General features: G+C 48.7%; 1 protein-coding gene across 7 annotated transcripts in view; it reads left to right on the top strand.

Annotated features, from left to right (window-relative positions):
• Positions 1-22,521, top strand: part of LZTS3 (leucine zipper tumor suppressor family member 3) — a 44,842-nt gene that overhangs the window by 13,499 nt on the left and 8,822 nt on the right. For 3 of the 7 annotated variants that reach the window (XM_090139897.1, XM_090139895.1, XM_090139894.1), the window contains exons 2-3: positions 18,001-18,489; positions 20,082-20,912. In XM_090139897.1, coding sequence (XP_089996023.1) covers positions 18,040-18,489; positions 20,082-20,912 — 1,281 coding nt within the window. In that variant the 5' untranslated portion in view covers positions 18,001-18,039. Of the gene's footprint in view, positions 1-5,678; positions 6,038-12,184; positions 12,760-13,646; positions 14,026-18,000; positions 18,490-20,081; positions 20,913-22,521 lie in introns of those variants that run through there. The other 4 variants (XM_090139896.1, XM_090139898.1, XM_090139899.1 and 1 more) reach the window with 4 other exon arrangements.

Genomic DNA, 22,521 nt, shown 5'->3' with positions numbered 1-22,521 from the left:
GCCCATCCATGGCTTTCTCCTCAACACCTTTCTTTTTTTTTTTCACTTTAAAATCTCTATGGATTATTCAGAAAGCAATGGGTGAATCAGTCAGGCAAGCAGTATGTAAGCAGAAGGGCAGTATGGTGGAAGCTTTGCTTGCTCCAAAGGTTGCATCTCCCTGCTCCTGCTCTCCTTCCTGCACAGCAAAGTCTGGGTCAATAGCTGGGCTACATTATCTCAGTGTTTTTTTGCAGCTTTAATGATTCTGTATTATCCTAGGAATCTTTCTTGCTGTGTTTTTTTATTAGTAGGTGATAGGAAGGGGAGCAGGGAGTGGAGACAAAACCACTGGTTTCCAGTTAGAACTATAGAATTATTAAGATTGGAAAAGACCACTGAAATCGAGTCCAACAGTCATCCCATCCCCACCATGCCCCTAACCATGTGTCCCGATATCCAACCTCTCCTGGTGCAACTTGAGGCCATTACTGGAGAGACTGGTTTGCAGTCATGCTTCAGTGCCAGCCACTGCACAGGAATTTGTGTTTAGGGCAGGGAATCCCCACATTTCTCTGAGTACAAAGAAGCCATCTATGGGGAAACCAATAGCTGAGGGATGTTTGTTACACTCGTGTCATTCATTAACTGTAAACTAACTCCTGCCAGAGCCCAGTGCTGTCAGGCACATCAGTCATGAGTGTAGATGGCATTTCAACTCCCACTCACCTTCAGCCGAATCCCTCTCTGTGATCTGTGCCTGGATCCTCAGGGACTAGAAAGAAAGCATAGACCTCAGGGCAAGCACACAGGCTTGGGGCCACTGAGATGCTCCAGGCTTCCTGCACCCCCAGCAGATCCCACTGTTCCTGCTCCTGCTGAAGCCCAGGTGAGGATTTAACCTTTCTCCTCCCTTGTGATGCCAAAAAAGTGCCATCCATCCTCATCCAAGGGTCTCCAATTCCTGAATCCCAATATGGATAGAAACAGGCCTTTTAAACAGGATGCATGCTGACCTGCTCATTTCATTGGAAAGCTAGTTCTTCTGGTGGCAATTTGTTTTGCTCCAATTAATTTTTACCGGATTTGACCTTCAGATCTGGGATTATGAATGGGCCTGGGAACTCTCTAGGAGGTTTGCTTCCTTTCTTCTGGATAAGCACTCAGGGCTGGATGCTGAGACAAGCTTCTCCAGCCTAAAAATTAGCTGGGAAAGCTGCTAGCCCCAACTTTCTCTAGGCATATTGACTCCTCTTTTTGGAGACTTTGTCACCATCTCCTGATCCTGGGATAGCTCCACCAAAGCATGAAGGAAAAGAAGGGAAAAGGGATAGCATTGCTTGCTTACACCATTTCTTCAGCTCAAAAGATGGGGACCTTTGTCCAGCTTTTATATGGTTCTAGCTCCCATGAGAGAAACAGGAGCTCTCTTCCCAGGCAAAGGATGTGTGGTGTGAAGGGCTGATGACAAGAAAACTCTCCAGTTTTTCCTTTCATTAGCTGAAGGAAGGAAGATGACCATTTAAAGTGCATTTCTTCTTGCCTAAGAGCAGCTACGATTAGCAGGCATGAGTGGGAGTGCCATATGGCCAGGACAAGCATCACATGCTCCCCCACGCAGCTCAGACTGACCTACATAGCATGGCCAAGCCACCATGCTGGAGCATCACAGCACACACACCAGGCTTTCATCATCTGCAGCTGGAGTTGCAGGAGCTGTGATTTACAGGAAGACCTGGGCTATGCACCAGCTCCAGGCTTGCCAGCACTGCATAAGCTTGTCTGCTCAGTGTGGAGCCAACACAACCCTCTCAGGAAGAGACAGCTTATACCAGCAGGGCTGCTTTGCCAGAATAGGAAACCATCTCTCTGGACGACAGGAACCAGAGTCTTTTGGCTTGTTCTCGTTGCCTCAAGCTGAGCAAGCAGATGCTGTCATGGGTTGGAGACGGAAAGCATCCCCCTTGCAACAAATGGCACCAACCCAGCTCTGCAGTGGTCAGGACCCCCCCCACCAGTCCTCCACTGTGACTTGGAGAGGGTCCCCTCCAATCCACACTTCTGGGGCAGCATGGAAATGCCTCAATTTATTCCCTTTATTGAGCATGAACAAATTTGTCAGCATTTTAGCTTTCAGACCGGCGCAGGGATGACATCTCAGGGGTTAGACTTGGTGATTCTTGTGGTTCCCTTCCAGCTCAGGATATTCTGTGATTCTATAGTGGAGAATATCTTCAAACGATAGCCACAGATTCAAGGGCAGCTACAACAAGGCACAGCAAGACATGAAGCTGCAAACACTCAAGGAGAGGTAATGGCCTCAAGTTCCGCCATGGGAGGTTCTGGTTGGATATTAGGAAAGATTTGTTATCCAAAAGAGTGGTCAGGCACTGGCACAGCTGCCCAGGGAGGTGGTGAGTCACCATCCCTGGAGGTGTTCCAGAACCCTGAGGATGTGGCACTGAGGTCAGTGAGCATGGTGAGAATGGGTTGGGGTTGGACTTGGTGATCTTTTCCATCTTTAATGATTCTCTGATCGTATAAAACCCCTCCACAAGCTGTAGCCCTCCTGTAGCTCACCCCAAGGGGTGATTTGGAGTTATAGCATGAGATTGACCTTCTTGATGTAGACTGTTGGACGCCATTCACTTACTTTGCTGGATGCTATCTGCTTACTTTCCCCATTCATTGCAGGGGTGTTGGACTAGATGACCTTTAAGTGTCCCTTCCAACTCAAATGATTCTATGATTCTATAACAAGTGGAGTTGGCTCCCAGCTGAGGGCTGGAACTGAATTTAAGCTGTAGTGATGCTGGCTGGAAAACTCTGGAGATTTACAACCCTGCTCCACAGTCAGGGCAGGGTGCCCATTTGGGAGGTTTGGGGTTTTCATCTCCTCAAGACTTTGAAAATGATTACTTCTGTAAATAAAGGAGTCTGAGGATGGCTCTAGCCTACATTAGGGTGTTTTGACTGAGCATTTCTTTAAGGAAGAAATCCCAATGCGGGGAGCCAGGCGTCTGCTCCCATTTCCATCTCTCCCCAAGCACATCGATGCTTTCTGCCCACAAACCCCAGGGGAAAATCCCAACCCGGTGACGTTCTTTGCTGCTGACATTTTTGCTCCTGCTCTGATCGGCGCAGAAAACACTTAACCACTTTTATAGCCACAGTCCGGGGACCTCAAAGTGCTTAGAGATCTTGAACCGAAATGGCTCCAGCAGGAGTGAGATCACCCCGCCAGGGAGCTGCTCAGAGCCACTGCTGCAAGAGAAAGGAAAAGGGAAACAAAGGATCCAAGGAACAAAGCGTTTGGTTTTGAGTCGAGTTTATTTTGCTTTGCCTCAAGAGGAAGAAGGCATTGAAAAGAAAAAGAGGGGGGGAGGGTTGGGGGGTAAAGCGGTACATTTTCTTTCTGAAAACTGAATTTTATTTTATTCAAGAGAAGGAGAGGGCATTGGAAAAGAAAACAACACACACCCTATTTCATTGAAGAGAAAAAAAAAAAAAGGGAGAGAGAAAAACACTAGAACATTTCCATAGAAATAATTCTCAAACAAGAGAATTTCTCTGCAGAAGAGAAAAAATGAATAGGAGTCCCTAGGGTCCCATTTGATAGCAGTCAGTCCAGGAGATTCATTGAGCGGAGAAAGGAGATCTGCTTCTTTCCTTTTGCCTTTCTTCTTCCTTTCTTTCTGTTTTTGAACAGCTACAGGTGCTCTTTTTGTTGTGGCTCCCTCCCCAAATCTGCAAACCCCTCTAATTTTAACCTCTTCTGCACTGCTAGACGCTTTGCAGCCTTATGCATGGTGGAAATCCACGCTGTTCTTGGCATGGGCATCCTTTGCAGGATGAACTTTGGGGTTTTGGTGGGTGTTCAAAGTATCTTCCCCCAGGCAGGAAGATACAGTCCATCATAGCTGGGTAGGCAGGTGGATAATTCCTAACCCCTAACACAAGGCTGAAAGTTACCCCTATTGACGAGCTCTGTAGAATGCTAATTAGAGTTCAAGCTGTGTTGTTAATTAGGGTGCAATCTGTGTTGATAACCGCGATCTGGTTGAATTTAAACAGCATTTAAAAGCACATTGGCAGACTCGTGGTCTGACCCATGGCAGAGAAGGGTGGTCACTACCTGGAGACTGACCGTAGCTGACCAAAAAGGGCAGTGTAGATCCAGATAAAACCCAAAATCAAAGGGGCTTGGTGGTTATGTCCTTTGGGGACTGGGAAACATGATGGTGTAGATGCAAGTGGATGTGCAAGAGCCCCTGCAAGATAGAATACAGAGCTGGGGGCTCTCTGAGGCTGTGGAGAGGCTTTGGTGGAGGTGGTCCTGGTGGGATGGGAGGTTTTACACTCATCGTCCTTGGTTAGAAATGGGAGTTCAGGGTTCAGAAGTTTATGGCTTGTCTGAGAGTGCTGGGAGCATGGATCATGGTGGAGATCCTGGTGTTCTCCAAAGCCTCCATTGTGATTTATTCATCTTCAGGAAGTGCTTAGATATAGCAAAGCTCCAAAGAAAGAACAAGCGTAACCTCAAACAACGTCAACCTGCACAACCCCAGCTGTTCTCCCTGGGGTGGGAAGGGCTTTCTGTATTTTTCCAGTATTTCTATTTCCAAGGTGCAAGCCATGAATCCTGCTGCTGGGGGGTCTTCTAGTAAAGCCCAAAGCAGCCACTGCCTCTTGGGAATCCCCCATTTCTGAAGTCAAAGGGCAAAATTAAGAGCTTGAGGCTCTGTAGGAATCTATTTCTGCATAATTTACACCTTTTCCATGCACTCCAGCAGTGTGTGTTGCCACAGTTGTAATACACATGTAACCCATATTAGGTTATTGTTAGCATTATTGCTATTTTACCACTCTTGCAGCGATTAGCATGTGGTGGATGATGCTATGTTTTCAAGGCTGCAACCAACAGCTCTTTTGACACGCAGCCATCCTGCTGACAGCAAATTCCCTTGAGCAAATAAGTCCAAATTAACGTCAGCTTTGTGTGGCTGTATAACTACAAATAATCCCACGTGAGTGCTGGGGGCTGGTTGGCCCCCCAGGAGAAGTTTGATTGCTCTTTGGCCACAGCTGAGAGCTTTTTCTGCTTGGGCTTGAGGCCACTTTGTGCAAGTTGATCGGTTGGCAACCAAACCTGGATGCTTAGAGCATCCCACATAGAGCATCTCACGTAGAGCATCCCACATTGAGCATCCTACATAGAGCATCCCACATTGAGCATCCCACACTGAGCATTCCACTTACAGCACCTCCCCCATCCGTGTGCACAGGGAAACCTCTCAAACCTATTTGTCCAAATGGGCTGAAATGAAGCCAGAATATGCCACAATTATGGACAGATGGGCAGCGTGACCGCTTACTGCTCGCTTCCATGGGAGACAGCAACTGCCCCTTCCATTTCCTCTGTGCTGAAATGTGAAATGTGCAAATGGGCTGCAGGGATCATACCTAACATAAGTAAGGGGTTTTTTTCTTTTTTCAATTATTGTTTTAATTGATGTGTGGCTTTATCAGAGATTTTGGGGTTGAGGTAGGGCAGCGTTGGCACAGAGAAAAGACAGCCAGAATCTGCCTCCTCCATGCTTGTCAATGAGATGTAAAATATGAATTAACCCAAATCTTTGCGTGCATTGTAAGATATAAAATATGAATTAACCCAAATCTTGAAGAGCTGAGACTCTCTCAAAGCTATTGGGCTGGAACCTCTCTCCCAGTGCCAATAGACCAGCACCTGAAACAGCACACATCCCTTTGTGCTGTGAGAACCCCCAGCACCTTTCCATAGCAGATGTGGAGATGCTAGATGGTCTCTGGGTGCCTCCCTCCTCCTCACACTGTTGGCCTCTGGGTGCAAAGATGCAAAGAAAGAGTTAAGGCACGGCACGGGCTGGCGGAGGCCAATCAGGCAGAGCAAAGTGCGGCGGGTTGTTTACGCCAGGTAGGATTTGGGAGTTTTTCCTGGGGGTGCTGAGCAGGTGGATGATGAGCAGAGAGCCCACGGCAGGACGGGGAGTGCGGGAGGACAGAGCATTGGCTGTGCCAGGTAAACCCCAAAGAGTTCGGGGAGGTTTTTTTGGGGGAGGGGTTTCGTTTCCTTCTCCCTCTTGCAGCAGCTTTTGGGGTCATTGTTAGAGCTTGGGGTGGCACCGGGGTGGAACGTGCTTTGTCCCCAAGCTGTGTGTGGTGGGATGTAAGCTGTGGGCTGCTCCAGGGGGAAATGCTATCCCCCCCCCATACATGCTCATCTTGGATCTAGCTGGCATCCACCAACACTTTGCTCCCCTTCATTCTGGGGATGCAGAATCCCCACATCTCAGGGTGTGGTGTACCAGTGGTGGGGGGCTCCCAGCTCAAGATGTGAGCACATCTCAGGCTCCCCCCAGCAGCACGAGGCAGCTGCTCCACGCCCTTGAAATTCCTGTGAGTGAGTTAATTATAAATCACAGCCGGGCTCATGGTGATGGAATCTGGCTGGCACAAGGTTTGTTCACAGCCAACCCTGGCTCAATGGGGCACCCATGGTTCTTCCCCTCTGAATTTTGCTTGGATGCTCAGGAGATCCCACTGGGGTCAGGGAGTGGGGATGATCGGGGGATGCTGCAGGTGGAGGAGGGTGCCCCAAAAGCACATGGGTCCCCATTGGGGTCTTCCAAGGACAGGTTGCCCTCATTGGAAGGGAGCTTGAAAACCTCCATGGATGGAGACTGCAAAACCTGTAGCAACTGCACAGTCTGGATGTAATCCTGGGCAAGCAGCTCTTGAGCAGAGGGTTGGACATTATGTCCCACTGATCCGTTTCAACACAGGTTTCGGTTTGTGTTGCAGTGATTTCCCTCCTGCCACTTCCTGGTGGCAGCAGAGTGTGTACCTTCAGCACAGCGACAAGCTGGGAGGAAAACTGATAGCAAAGCAGGAGGATTAGCTGGAGAAGGTGGAGCAGGCTGCACTATTCAGGCTTTGTGGAGAAAGAACAATAGGGCCTTTATTGGGGAAGGGAGGTGGTGGGGTTGGCATGCTGGGGATAAGTTGGTGTACAGTGTCCTTTAGGCGTCTGGGGGGACAGCATGTAGGGGTGTGGGATGGAAAATGTTGGTTCCCAAAGTGTCCCTTGGACAACTGGAAGGACAGGGAACTGAGATGTGGGACATGGGATGGGACAGGCTGGTATCCAGTGCTAACCCTTGGCTAGCTTGGGGAAAAAGGACATGACATGGAACAGGTTGGAACTCAGAGCATCTCTTGGCCAACTAAGGGGACAGGGAACTTGGCCATAGGATGTGGGATGGGACATTTTGGTACTTAATCTGTCTCTTGGCCAGTTGTAGTGACAGGGAAGTAGGACATGGGGCATGGGATCCGATATTTGACAACCCAGCATGTCCCTTGGCTGGCTGGGGGATTAGATACTGGGACATGGGATGGGACACACTGGTATCTAGTGTGTTCCTTGGCTGGCTGGGGCACAAGGAACTGGGACATGGGATGTGGGAGGGGATATTTTGGTATCCACTGTGTCCTTTGGCTAGATGTGGGGAGAGAGAACTAGGACATGGGACATGGGATGGGACAGGCTTGAATCCAGTATGTCCCTGGCCAACTGAAGAGATAGAGAAATATGACATGGGATATGGGATGGGGCATGTTCCTTGGCCAGCTGGCAAGATGAAGAATCTGGGACATGGGGATGGGAGAGTTTGGTACCCATTGCACCCCCAGTGGTGGGACTCCTGGGACACCTAGGGCCCCTTGCAGCTGAGAGCAAAGAGCATCCCATGCTGGGAATGTCCCACACTGGGCACTGCCACCCACTCCTGACCTCAGCAAAGGGATGGATGGGGATGGAGGAAGCCACCATCTGTGGGCTCCCCCTTGGCAGCAGTGCAGCTCTCCCTGAATTGCTGCCTGGGTCTTTTCATCTCTTCTCTTTTGTTTCAGGCTTATTATGTAAATAGCTGATGCGGCCCCTGTAATGAGAAAGTAGTTTCCCAGAATACAAAAGGCTGTAATTATCTCATTAGCAGGCAGAAAGGAAAAGGAAGCGTTTCTGAGCCACTTGCTTTTATTTCCCACAGAAGCTCAAGAAAGTGCAGCTCCCAACGGTGACCTCAGTGTCCCATCTCCTGCCACCCTGACCCCATGCACAGAGAGGCACAGTGGCTCCTTGTGTTTTCTATCCTGGGGGCTGATGGCTTCTAACTGAGAGCAGTAACTTCAGGACTGCTGTGGGTCCCCTGTTCCCAAAAGCAGTATTTCCCAGCAGGATTCCCAAGCTGGGAAGATAGTGTAGGTATGGTGCAGATGGCAGAGATGAGTGGCCTGGAGAAAGGAGAAGGAGAGCTCCAGGTCCTTGGAAAGCACAGGGAGTTCTCCTGACGTTGTCTGGATTCTGGCAGTGGAAAAAGCTTGTGGGAGGGAAGTCAGCAATTTGCACACTCCGCAGACAGGTTCACGTCCAGCAGGGCTGTGCTTCTGTGCCATGTTTCAGTGGTGGAAGAAAACCTGGCAGCCACCAAGTCAGGAGAGGGGAGAAGGAGTTGGGGGAGGTGCAGCAAGAATGATTTGAGGGATGGAAAGAATGCCTGGGAGTGAGCAGTTGGGAAACCTCATTCTATTTTCCTCTTCAAAGCGAGTCAGTTTGAGAAGGGTGAAGGAGAAGAGGAGATGCTGGCATGCTGGAGCCAGGTCAGAGCAGAGCAGAGGTGTCTCTGCTTCTTGCATCCACTCATGTGGACATGCTGTTGGCATGGTGGTAGAAGTGGTGGAGTCACCATCCCTGGAGGTGTTCAGGAAACATGGAGATGTGACAGTAAGGGACGTGGTTTAGTGGGCATGATGAGGATGGATTGACAAGTTGGACTAGGTGAACTTAGTGGTCTTAATGATTCCATGATTGGCCTGCTTTGGGCCCAGCATGGCCATAAGAAGGTAGTACATGAGCAGAAGTAACAAAGAAAACCTTGCTGGAGAAATGAAGCAGGTCCATCCAACCTCTGCAGCAGTCCTCCATGCCCACCACACCAATCCATGCAGGGACAGGAGGTGGGCTCCCGTCTCATTACTGCTTCTGGAGGTGTTACCTGGGAATGCAAGGTGTTCATGCCAACCCCAGCAGCAACCTTTGAGGTTGTGGGGCTTTTCTGAGACTCAGGCTCAAACACCAGGTTGGATATTAGGAAAAAATTCTTCTCAGAAGGAGTGGTGGGGTATTAGAAAAGGCTGCCCAGGGAGGTGGTGGAATCAGCATTGCTGGAGGTGTTCAAGAAAAGGGTAGATATTGCACTAAGTGACGTGAGTTGGTGGCTGAACTAAATGATCCTTCAAACCTTAATGATTCTATGGTCTTCCAAGGAGGTACTTGCCCAGCCTAACTGCAGGTTTTGCATTTTAGTGCTAGTTCTCCTCCAGGGCTTGTTAACCTCCAAACACAGGTGGTTTTGCTCCCCACAGTCTGCTGGCATCCCACAACTAGCCTATTAGTGGTCCTCCCTTCTTCATCCATACATCTTTCTGGAAGAAGCTGATATGATCACAGCACTTTCATCCTGTGACACTTTTCCTATCCTGTTCCATCACCCTGGACCAAGATGACTCAAGACCAGGATGGATGGTGCTTTGGGCAGCCTGGTCTAGTGGAAGGCATTCCTGCCCGTGGCAGCTGGAGCCAGATGGTTTATTAAGATTCCTTCCAACCCAAACCATTCCATTGTTCTAAGAATTGTGTTACGTTGTTCTCCAGATACCTCTCTGGCACCAGTGCCAACAAACTGGAAAACCAACAGAACCCTAGGCACTGTGCAGGTGTAGGTCCTACAGAAACGAGTGTTTACACCCTTCCACTAATTGCATGCTCATTAAAACCCAAGCAAACCAACTTGACAGCTCAAGGTCGTGGGCACACCTGTTACGAGGTGCGTGGGGGGGATTTTTGACCTTTGGGTGCCTTTGCAGGAGGAGGAAAGTAGGAACCACACGTGAGCATTCCAACACACTGCATTGCTCTCAGGCTGTTTGCTGTCACCTGCCCTGCCTGTGAGCAGCGATTGATTTCCCTCCCACGTGGCACAGTGCCTAGGTATGTCTCCCAAAGGCCTTTGTTACTAGAGTGTTAACAATTAACCTGCTCAGGCAGAAATGGAGCCAGGCCTTCATAATCTAGGCTTAGTTAACTATTCAGCTGCTTATCTGAGAGCAATTTTTCTTCTGCTTAACTGGAAGGCGTTTGCTAACTCGTTTGGATAAGGCAAAGTGTGAAAGCAGTGGAGCTGTAGCCTAGGAATCTATGAAAACTATGCTAAGAGGCAGCCGTGAAGGACTCACCCACCACGTCCAAGAGAAAGGAAATCTCACCCCAGGTTTTCTCCATTAGATGCAAAATTGTCACCGTGCACAAGGCATGGCTCCTCAGGGAAAGGCTGCATAACCCTGCAGTGAGATGGAACGAGCAAGTCATGCAATGTGGAGAAGGGTGTGGAAGGAGAGGGAACCTGCTTGGACCCATGGACATGTGCTGTTGGGAAAATGCCTACAAGCATCAATCCAGGCAGATAAAGAAACCCTTTTCAGCTTTTCTGAACACGCAAACGCTTGGAAGTGGGAAATTAGATCAGGAATTATTTTAGAAAGGTTCAGTTCTCCTCCTGCAGAAAGTCTTTTTCTTTGGTTCTGCTGTAGCCAAGGGGCTTTGGGGAGTGACAGGCAGGGCAAGGGCTGAGGGCTGGCTCTTAGGTGGCTGCAGCTGCAATGGGCATTGGGATGGTGGAATGGAACAGGTGTGCTTTCCAGGGCCCAGTGAGGACAGGAAGGCAGCCCTGGTGCTCCCAAGGTGATTCCTGCAGATCCACTTCCACCCTACTTGCATGGCTTGGGGATCTCTTCACCACCCAGCCATGCTAAGTGGGGATTTTCTTCTCCAAAAGAGTGGTGATGCACTGGCACAGCTGCCCAGGGAGTGGTGGGGTCATCGACCCTGGAGGTGTTCCAGAACCGTGGAAATGTGGCACTGAGGGACGTGGTCAGTGGGCATGGTGGGGTGGGTTGGGGTTGGACTTGGTGATCCTAGAGGTCTTCTCCAACTTTCATGATTCTATGCTTCTCATTCCTTCATCAACTAAAGAAAGAACTTGGGAACGAAACGCTTCTCAAGGTTTGCTGCTTGGTTTGTGCCAAGGAGATCTGGGTTGTGCAGAGCTAACTGGGTTAAGGTAACCAACCAGTTCTCATAGGCTCCCCAGGGGTGGGTGAAAGTCAAAGCTCTTTGCAGAGAAAAAATAAAAAAATAAAAAAAATAGCTTGGGAGGCCAAACTAGATGGGCTGTAGCCCTGCCAAAAAGCAGACGCCAGCCTGATGCTCCATCTTTAATTTGCTAATGCAGTGTAAGAACAGCTGCGTCTCCAGAGAGCCAGCACAGCCCCAGTTCTGCATCAGCCTTACAGGTGCTGGAGGGCAGAGTGGGAATTTTCCAGTCCCGAGGTCCCACCATGGATGGAGCAGCAGGACAGATGTCTGCGTTGTTTGCTACCTCATCTCGTCCGCCTCACGCTTTAATTAGGCTGGTTGTGTTTAATGAGGCTTCCTAGGGAGCACAGGACCGTAAATCTAATGAAATCTGGGGGTGTTGGGTTGCGGTTCATAAATACTGTGGCTGCTGTTGCACAGTGTGCTGAGGTCCTTGGGGATGAACACAGGGTGAAAAGCTCTGCAGGACCACGAAAGAAGAAATCAGACATGGAGGCAGTGAGCCACAGCCCCAGCTTGGCTCTGGCTTGCTTCTTTCATTGGGAATTATCCATAAACCCAATTTTAGTTAGCGTTCCCATGGCACCCATCCCTCACCCCAGCCATGCTCAAAACCTGATTTCACAGTTCAGTTAAGGGGTGAGCAAGGCAAAATCTGGCTAAGAACTGGTGCTGGCCAAAAGAAACAAAAGTTTCTCCCCCCATCCCCCTACCCCCCCCCCCAAAAAAAAAAAAAAATCCCTTTTTGGCAAAGAAAGCTGTACTGCTGGGGATCTGTTGGCACTTCTGGAATCCCCTTGAAAACATATTTGAAATGCTTGCCCGTATGCTCTGCTTATCAGCTCCTGGGTTTACAGTAAACATAAGCTAATAGCCAGTTTTTTGGGTTTTTTTTTTTCAGCATATTTTCTTGGATTCCTTCCAGTTAAAAGGGAGGGGGGAAAAAAATCATGCAAAAAAAGTTCCATTTGCAGAGACTGCCTCTGTGACACAGCTTTGATCCCATACCATGAGACAGCAGTTGAAGCATCTGCCCTTGGGTCGCTGGGGCTGAATGGGAATGTCAGCACAGTGTCTCAGTGTTGTAAGGACGTGATCCTAAGCAAAAGCCTCTTGATGTGAAAACCATTCCCTGGGATCCTTGGGGTCCCTGAGGGCTGAGAAAGGCTGTGATGAGGACCGTTGATGGTGGAGCTGATAAGGCACCTTCCTTCATGGTGGCCTAGAGGTCACTGTCGTCTCTCTGTCCAGACCGAAGCTCTTTCCTGAGACAAGAGCATTTCTCTTTTCTAGCTCACACTGCTTGCTTTTGTGCTGGCTTTTCTGTTTTGTTTTGAAGAATCAGACTTTCCAATGATCTCATTCTGCCCTCAGAATCACAGCACGGTTTGATTTGGAAGGGATTTTAAAGCCCAACCAGTTCCAACCCCTGCCATGAGCAGGGCCACCTCCTACCAGACCAGGAGCCCAAAGCTCTATCCAGCCTGACCTTGAGCCACATCCATGGACAGAGCAGAAATCAGGCACAAGTATGTAAACGTAAATGTGTTCCGTTATAAATAACTGCCTCTTGTAGCAATTTCTCTGATTGCAGTGTTGGATGGAGATACTAAGAACCAATCAGGGGATCACGCAGAAAAAGCATCAGTGCCAGACCAGTGTTGCAGGGTGGATTTAGGATGTCCTTTCAGGATGGAGAAGGTTACACCACCAGTCGCATCCTATTACGGACAGGTGGACACATCTGGTGTGTCTCAGGTCACAGAGGCTCCTTCAGGTCCACTCAGGACTCGAGCTTGGCTTTCCCTCATCCTACCCACCTGGCACAGCTTTTTCTCCCTTCCCTAATTTTGGCCCAGAGGAGCTCTGCATCATCTCCCTTCAGCACCGCACTGCCAGCCCCACCATACTCAGACCACATTTCAGAAGCAGTTTTCTTTAAGGTCTGGGCTCTGGAGAAATAGAGGAGGCTACAAGCAGTAACCCTGAAGGAAGTCTGTAGATATGTGTGTGATTTTTTCCATTAGTACAAGTTTCCCATTATTAGTATAAATACCAATATTACATAGGAGCTGAGCTCTACAGCTAAGTAACCTCTCCAAAGAAATAAGCTCAGCTCTTCTGCTGGAGCTGGGGAAGAGCTGATTTAACAACTCCACCTCAAAAAGAAGGAAAACCCCACTGAAATACTCTCCTGATCTCCCTTTCCTGCCAGCCCTGTCTAAGCCTCCCTATCACCAATGTTCCATCCAAAGGGCAATACTTTCTCAGTGTCTTTTTCATCCAGAGGGAAACCTGCATCCCCTACTGCTCCTAAGTCCTGCTTTAGTACCCATCCTGGCAGGAGATTCACCTTGGAAATTTTGAAATTGAGAGCTTCTAGGACAAAAAGTAAAAATAAAAATAAATAAGTCATTCTGTCCATGGGGACCTAGTCAATAAGTTCAGTAGGGGTGGGTGAGATGATAAGCTAAGTGTCTACAGCTGCCTATGTACCACTGACTCTGCACCTGCAGGCTTGGTTCAGCTGTGCCCAGTTTGAATTGAAACACCTGAAGGCATCAGAGACCTCTGCACAGGCTGGTAGATAAAAGATGGGACTCCAGATAGACCAAAGCTCTTCTGGAGCAGCACTGGGAAGAGCATGCAGACCCTACAAGGCAACTTAGAAATAAGAAGTGTATTGTTTTTCACAAAATATAGAGACTGTAGGGTTTATTACAATCATCCAAACTTAGCAATGTGTCTTCTCCCTTCCCTTGCAACGTATGAGGTAATAGGATCCTGCATCAAAGGTACAGTGTAATAAGATATAGTGTCAAATTCTTCATTATCTAATCAGGCAATCAGAAAAAGTTTGTTGTGAGCTTTATTTCTTGAAATGGGATAAGACCCAATGCAGTGCAGAGTAGATCCTGAAGGCTGGGTGCAAGAGTGCACAGACAGCTTTATTTTCAGAAGGAACTTTCAAGAATCACAGAATCACAGAATCACAGAATCACTAAGGTTGGAAAAGACCTATAAGATCATCCAGTCCAACCATCCACCTGTCACCAATGGTTCTCATTAAACCATATCCCTCAACACAACATCCAAACGTTCTTTGAACACCTCCAGGGTCGGTGACTCCACCACCTCCCTGGGCAGCCCATTCCAGTGCCTGACCACCCTTTCAGAGAAGTAGTATTTCCTAATATCCAGCCTGAATCTTCCCTGGCGAAGCTTGAAACCATTCCCTCTAGTCCTATCACCAGTTACACGAGAGAAGAGGCCGACCCCCAGCTCGTTACAACCTCCCTTCAGGTAGTTATAGAGAGCAATAAGGTCTCCCCTGAGCCTCCTCTTCTCCAGACTGAACAATCCCAGCTCCCTCAGCCGCTCCTCATAAGGCCTGTGCTCCAGACCCCTCACCAGCTTTGTTGCCCTTCTTTGAACACGCTCCAGGGCCTCAATGTCTTTCTTGCAGTGAGGGGCCCAGAACTGGACACAATACTCAAGGTGCGGCCTCACCAGAGCTGAGTACAGGGGAACAATTACTTCCCTACTCCTGCTGGTCACACTGCTTCTGATACAAGCCAGAATGCCATTGGCCTTCTTGGCCACCCGGGCACACTGCTGGCTCATGTTTAGCCGAGCGTCAACCAACACCCCCAGGTCCATTTCCTCTACACAGTCTTCAAGCCATTCCACCCCAAGCCTGTAGCGTTGCTTGGGGTTGCTGTGGCCAAAGTGTAGAACCCGGCATTTGGTCTTATTAAACCTCATCCCATTGGCTTCAGCCCAGCTCTCCAGCCTGTCCAGATCTCTCTGTAGGGCCTCGCTACCCCCAGGCAGATCGACACTTCCAGCCAACTTGGTGTCATCTGCAAACTTACTGAGGGTGCACTCAATGCCCTCATCCAGGTCATCAATAAAAATATTGAAAAGGACAGGCCCCAGCACCGACCCCTGGGGAACACCACTCGTGACCGGTCGCCAGCTGGATTTAGCTCCATTGACCACCACTCTCTGGGCTCAACCCTCCAGCCAGTTCCTTACCCAGCCAAGAGTGTACCTGTCCAAGCCACGGGCTGCCAGCTTCTGCAGGAGAATACTGTGGGAGACAGTGTCAAAGGCCTTGCTGAAGTCTAGGTAGACTACATCAACAGCCTTTCCCTCATCCACCAGGCGGGTCACTAGATCATAGAAGGAGATCAGGTTGGTCAAGCAGGACCTACCCTTCGTGAACCCATGCTGGCTAGACCTGATGCTCCAGTTGTCCCGCACTTGCCGCGTGATCTCCCTCAAGACAATCTGCTCCATAACCTTCCCTGGCACCGAGGTCAGGCTAACAGGCCTGTAGTTCCCCGGGTCCTCCTTACAGCCCTTCTTGTAGATGGGAGTCACATTGGCAAGCCTCCAGTCTTCTGGTACCTCACCAGTCAACAAGGAGCGCTGATAGATGATGGAAAGCGGCTCGGCTATCACCTCCGCCAGTTCCCTCAGCACTCTCGGGTGAATCTCATCCGGCCCCATGGACTTGTGACAGTCCAGTTGGAGTAGAAGGTCTCTGACCGTTTCCTTCTGAATCATGGGTGGTTTAGTCTGGTCTCCAGCCGAGACCACCTGGTCGAAAAGTGGAATATCCTGAGGATAACTGGTCTGACCTTTAAAGACAGACGTAAAGAAGGCATTCAGGACCTCTGCCTTTTCTTTATCCTCAGTAGTCACATTCCCGGCTTCATCCAGTAAAGAATGGAGATTCTCCTTAGTCCTCCTCTTACTGTTGATATATTTGTAAAAGGATTTCTTGTTTCTTTTTATTCCAGTGGCCAGGTCGAGCTCGAGCTGGGCTTTCGCCTTTCTGATTTTCTCCCTGCATATCTTAACAACTTCTCTGTATTCTTTCTGAGTTGCCCGTCCCTTCTTCCACAGGAGGTAGATTCTCTTTTTCTCCCGGAGCTTCAAGAATAGTTGCTTATTCATCCACGCCGGTCTCCTTCCCCGCCGGCTCATTTTGCAGCTCAGGGGGACAGCCCGCTCCTGCGCCTGTAAGACTACCTTCTTGAAGAGCAACCAGTTGTCTTGGACCCCTTTACCCTCTAAGACTGAATCCCAGGGGACTCCCCCTACTAGTCTTCTAAACAGTTCAAAGTCCGCCCTCCGGAAGTCCAAGGTAACAGTTTTGCTGTTCTTCCTCCTGGCTCCACCAAGAATTGAGAACTCTACCATCTCATGGTCACTCTGTCCAAGACAGCCCCCAACCTCCACATCTTCCACCAGACCTTCTCTGTTTGTGAACAGCAGGTCTAGCGGGGCAGCTCCTCTCGTAGGCTCTCTCACCAGCTGCATCAGAAAGTTATCCTCTATACACTCCAGAAACCTCCTAGACTGCTTCTTCTGCGCTGCGTTGAATTCCCAGCATATGTCAGGGAAGTTGAAGTCCCCCATGAGGACAAGGGCTGGCGACCTCGCAGCTTCTGCCAGCTGCTCATAGAACACCTCATCTGTCTCCTCATCCTGGTTCGGCGGTCTATAGCAGACACCCACCAATACATCTGCCTTGTCAGCCCTTCCCCTGATCTTTACCCATAGGGATTCAACCTTATCATCCCCAGCCACAAGCTCAGTAACATCAAAACACTCCCTAACATACAGAGCCACACCACCACCCCTTCTTTCTTGCCTATCCTTCCTGAAGAGCTTGTAGCCATCCATTGCAGCACTCCAGTCATGGGAGCAGTCCCACCATGTTTCCGTAATGGCGACTAGGTCATAGTTTGCCTGCCGCACCATGGCTTCCAACTCTTCTTGTTTGTTGCCCATGCTGCGTGCATTGGTGTAGATGCACTTCAGCCGAGCCCCTCGCCTCATCCCTAATCCCATTGCCGCTCCCCCAGGCTCATCTCTAGCAGGCCTGGTTTTATCCCCTACCCCCTTCATATCTAGTTTAAAGCCCTCTCTACAAGTCCTGCCAGCTCTTGGGCAAGGATCCGTTTCCCCCTTCGAGACAGGTGAGACCCATCAGCAGACCCCAGGCCAGGAGCCGAGTAGACCGCCCCATGATCAAAGAACCCAAAATTCTTACTTTTGCACCATCCTTTCAGCCATGTGTTTATAAGGTGTGTTCTTCTGGTCGTCTCAGCGTCCTTCCCTGCCACTGTAAGAGAAGAGGCCTGAATTTTTTAGGAAGTGATAAACTGTACCCCTGTAAGACTTGTCTAGGCATCAGTAGCTAGGGACCTTGACCCCCTTAGTTGTTAGCAAGTTCAACACTAATGTAACCACCACTATTTAGGGAATTTCCCTAAAACACAAACATTTCAGGTGTTTCCCCAAATCACAGATGTTCATAGAGCTCATAGAGTCTTTGAAACCAGGACTGATAACACAGGACTGGAGTTTCAGGTGGTGACAGAGCTTTGGGACAGTAACCAATCGTGTGAAGGCTGGTTCCAATGGAAGAGGAAAAGAAATAGGTGTTATGGGGCTGCGACCAGGTCAAAAAAACTGTTATAGCCATTATCAGCATGTTATCTGTTTCCTTCGGCCTTGTTTTGGTCAGTCCAAGGCACAGACTGAGCGCTGCTCCTCCTAGGAGGGTTGAAAGTCACAGAGAGGAGGGCAGCCCCATCACCTCCTGCATGCCACACACTGAGCTACGACAGCTCCTGCCCTTGTGCCACCCAGCCCATGGATCTGCTCATCTCTGCATGATGCCGATCTATAAAAGGGTGTGGTGGCAAAAAGGCATCTCTTTAAAATTCCTTCACTTTTCCTCCTTCTTCCAGTGCCACTGACCTGTGCCTCCACCTCACCTCTGAGCTGCCATGGCCACGCTAGAGACGCTGCCAGTTCTTAGTGACCCAACGTACCCCAATCCAGAAAACTTCCACGGGTTTGCTCCTCGGCCATCCCAAAACACCTCCCGCAGCATCATGGGGAGCGTGGGGAGCGGGGTGGCCAACGACCAGGAGTTCGCCATGAAGAGCGTGGGGACCCGAACGCAGAGCAGCGGCCGGCAGATGGAGGGGTCTCGCAATGGGTTCTCCACAAGGGAGATCTCCAACCGCTACTCTGGTGAGGAGAAGACATACAAGTCAGAGAAGGTCTCCAATTCCCTCTATATCAACGGCGACCTGCGTAAGAGTGAGAAGGTGAAGATGGACATCTGTGGGAACGTGACCACCAACAACGAGAAGAACATGCCACCTCCTCCCCAGTACCGAGAGCCCAGTAACCCACCAAAGATATTGCCAATCTCCGGCAAACTAGACCAGGTGAGAACTCCTGCCTCCTGGAGCAGTGTGGTGGTTGTGGCTTGGCTCTAAAAGCACAACCCAGGCAATGGAGTAATCCTGACAAATAGTCTCATTCTTACTATGTAGATGGTGCCATTTTTATTTACAATGAATGCAGTACTACTTTCATAGGGCTGAGCAAAGGAGAATGCTAGTTCTGGAGGAATCCAAGGGCATGATAACAACTCTTTCACAGCTAAGCTTCCAGTTCTTTGAATTACTTAACCTACCTCGGTTACTGTGCATCTCTCTCCTACTGACAGAAGGGAGAACTGGAGCTGGTTCTCTTTTCAGTCAGCCCAGCATCAGTCAAATTCTTATTTTGGGGCCATTTACAAGCCATCTTCTACAGCCCACTGCCACAGAAAGGTCTTACTTGAATGAAGCTGTGTGTATCTGTTCAAAATCCTAGTGCTCCTGGTGAGGGACAATCTGATGAGGCTTGTAAACTACCTCTGCAAACATTATTCCCTGTCCAAGCACAGTTCTCATGGTTCATATCAGTTTAGAGGATGCCCAGAGCCCAGATGTTTTATGCAGCCTGCTGCTCTGCTCCAGCAGATCCCATAATTTGTGTCCTGGGGATGCTGCCAGAAGCAGTGTTGTTTCTGCAGCATTTGGTGGCCTTGTCTCATGGGCCATTAACCTGATGGCTCCCATAGTCCATCTCAATCCCACGTGGCAGATGCCAGATTTTTGGTATCCAGCCTTGCCTGCTCACCAGGGCTCTTTTTGTTTCTTCTGCAAGGCATTTTCAAATACAAGGCTGGTTCCTCTGGGCTAATTTTCACCTGAAGCCCAACCCACAGTAGGGAAGACTCGATTCTATTTAGAGGAAGATTTTATTTCTGTAGATGCACTCATGGGGAGAGGAATGTGCAAGGCTTCAGAGGTTCTAAAATCCTCTGTAAATCCTTTGCAGCTGCAGTCCATTTTCCCTCCAGCATTGTGTCTGCTCACAGCAAACAAAAAAATTAAATCAGGAGCAGCTTCAGCATGTTACTTGCCCAGCATCACCATGGTGGGGCCATAGATCCCATCTACTCCTGCCTAGTGCATGAAGGATATGATATTCACGTAGAGGAGAGCTGACTGCCTTGTGCTTCTAGAGCAGGACAGTTGCTCATCCATGGGGTTAATTCAGTTTTCAGCAGAAGGGAAATGCGCCCTCCAATCTAGGTGTCCTTCAGAATGTAATCTGCCAAAATTGAAGTTGTTTTCATCAGGTCTGGTAAACAGGTGGCAACTGTTCTTTTAGCAAAGAGCAATGGTAAGAGGACCAATGGACTATTCTGGGAAAAAATCATGCAGATTTGGGACACGTCAAGATCTTTTTTCACTTGGGACAAAGGAATATGTAGTGTTAACTTACGTGTGGCTGACTCCTCTCAGGTTTCACATGTTAAATCCCAAATTTAAATCCCAGGGTGTGTTAAGGCTGAGAAATATGGAACTAGCTAGTTGGAAAGACCTCAGCTCCACCAGACCCAGCCTGTGTTGATGTATCTCTTGTGTGTGTCATTATCAAACATCCTGCTGTCTTTGATGCGTGATCCTTTTTCCTTTTGCAGAGCAATGAGCCCTTAGTTAGACCCTCAGCCTTTAAACCAGTAGTTCCTAAAAACTTCCATTCCATGCAGAACCTCTGCCCGCCGCAGAGCAACGGGGTGACAGAGAACAGAAAGAGCTTGAACCATGCCAACAGCAATAGCCCATCTGCACCCAAAAGTGGACTCGACAAGAGCAGCCTTAACAGGACTACAAACCAAGTGGGAGGCCTTTCGGATTCGGGTCGTAACTCGTTAACGAGTCTGCCCACGTATGGGACAGGCTACAGCCAGCACGTGGGCCCGATGAGCGCCTCGACGAGCCACATCAACCGCATCGGCACGACCTACACGGACAAGAACATCGTGGGATACAACGGGATATCTACCTCAGACAGCGGCCGGTCTTCGAGCAAGAGCACCTCTTCGTTCAACAGACTGAACCATCTCAATGAAACGATGCCTTTCCACTCTCCTTCCACGGACGACATCATCCAAGACTTGGAAGACAGGCTGTGGGAGAAGGAGCAGGAGGTCCTCCAGATGAGAAGGAACTTGGACAAAAGCGAGGCAGCCATCTTCCAAGTGTTTGAGGAGAAGCAGAAGATCTGGGAGCGGGAAATGGAGGATCTCAGGCAAAACTACGCCAACAAATTGCAGCAGGTCTCCAAAAAGGCACAGCGGGCACAACAGGCCTTGCAGCTCCAGATATTCAAGCTGCAGCAGGAGAAAAAAAAACTCCAAGATGACATGGGGCAACTCCTCCAGCAGCGAGAGGAGCTGGAGAAGAAATTTGTGGCTTTCAAGAAGGAACAAGCTGAGTTTCTCCCAAAGATTGAAGAGACCAAGTGGGAGGTAAGAGCATTATTGTAAGAAATCTTGAGCAAGGTTTTCATTGATGACCCAAAGTACATCCATTGGTCCCACCAGCAGCCCAAGACAAGGGCTGTGGGTGCGTGGCCTCTAGATAACAGGAGATACTTTGGCCACTTCTCCGTGTCTGAGCTTCAAACCTACAGTTTTCAATTAAAATAAAATGAGTGCAGTAATTTTTTGCGTGCACGTCCTGTGAGCTGGTTAATAATTAGGCTTCACAGTCAGGTCACTGCAATGTGGGACATTTGAATCCAGTTTCAGTGAATAAAGCTTTCTCCATACAGGTATTTGTGCCTCCCAAAATTGGGTTTAAGCCTATTTTAATTAAATTCTTCTAACACCTGCGTTTGGGCAAAGCTTGAAATGGCTTTTCAAATATTTGATTTTTGTGCTTGTTGAAGATCTAAAGCAAATGAGCTAAGGATGATACCAATAGCCAAGCCGACTTCATGCTTTCCATTGCAATGCCCTGTTTTCGGTTGCTAATAAGTTGATCTCTTTCAAAAGGCTGAAAGGCAAATTCCTCTTTCCAGGTCTTACATATTTTTTTACTTCTGTTTTCTATTTTTGGAACATTTTATCAAACCCCATTTGAATAGCCAGTGCTAACACAGTTTTGGTGGCTTTTTTTCAGCTTGATCATGCAAAGAATTTTAATCCTTCCATGGACTGGCTAGAAACTTCAAATTTATTAAGGCTGCAGTGGAAAAAAAAAAAAAAAAAAAAAAAAAAAAAAAAAAAGTAGCTCTAGAATCATGAAGGCCCTATTCTACTAATCCTGATGGAAAGTCAGTGGAAGTGGGATTAATTAGGGCTCTGCAACACACTGTTTGGAGATATTCAGCAGAGCTTATTAGAGGCTTGCTCTAAAATCTCTGCAAGTTACATGCAGGACAAGCAAGGCTGCCTTGTCCAACATGATGCCTCCTTTGACCAGGTGCTCTGCCCACGTTTTGTGTGTCTTCCATTAAGTTAGGTCTGGAAAGATTCCTGATTTTGCACTGGTAAAACCACCAAATGATTTTTGATTATTTACTACTCTAGTTCAGTCTGCAGCAGCTAACCCAGTGGTAGAGATGCAAAGAGATGGGATTCAGCTGATGGATCATGACACCTAAAATTTGTAGACACCTAAAATTTGTAGACACCTATTCTCATTGACTGAGATACACTCCAAACTCCAGAGACTGTATTGCCTAAATTTCCCCAGCACGCTACTAAAGACCAAAATTTAAGTGTTTTAATCTGTTAGTTGCTTCTTATCCAAGCTGTTCTTCATCATGTATTTCTCTGCCTTTTGGGAAGAGCTAGCCCACGGAGAGCACTTCCAGTAAACCCACGATTGGGATTGTGCACTTTTTTAGCTAAGCAGTAACTGTGTCACTGTAACTACAGCTAACCCAGCGTGATGTTGTTCTGCATCTGCTGCAGAGAAACACTGGGGTGGATGTGAGTACTCAGATTTATGTCTTTGAGCTCCAGAAAAAGCTGCTATCTGTAGGAACTGACTGTGGGTATGTCTCCTAGCTCTTCAGCTGCTGACAATGGACCATACAGATTGCTAAGCTTAAAGGCTTTGCTCAGTATT

The sequence above is a fragment of the Phasianus colchicus genome, chromosome 4, assembly GCF_987193195.1.
Source record: "Phasianus colchicus chromosome 4, bPhaCol1.hap1.1, whole genome shotgun sequence".
Lineage (NCBI taxonomy): Eukaryota > Metazoa > Chordata > Aves > Galliformes > Phasianidae > Phasianus > Phasianus colchicus.
This window is presented reverse-complemented; position numbering and strand designations above follow the sequence as displayed.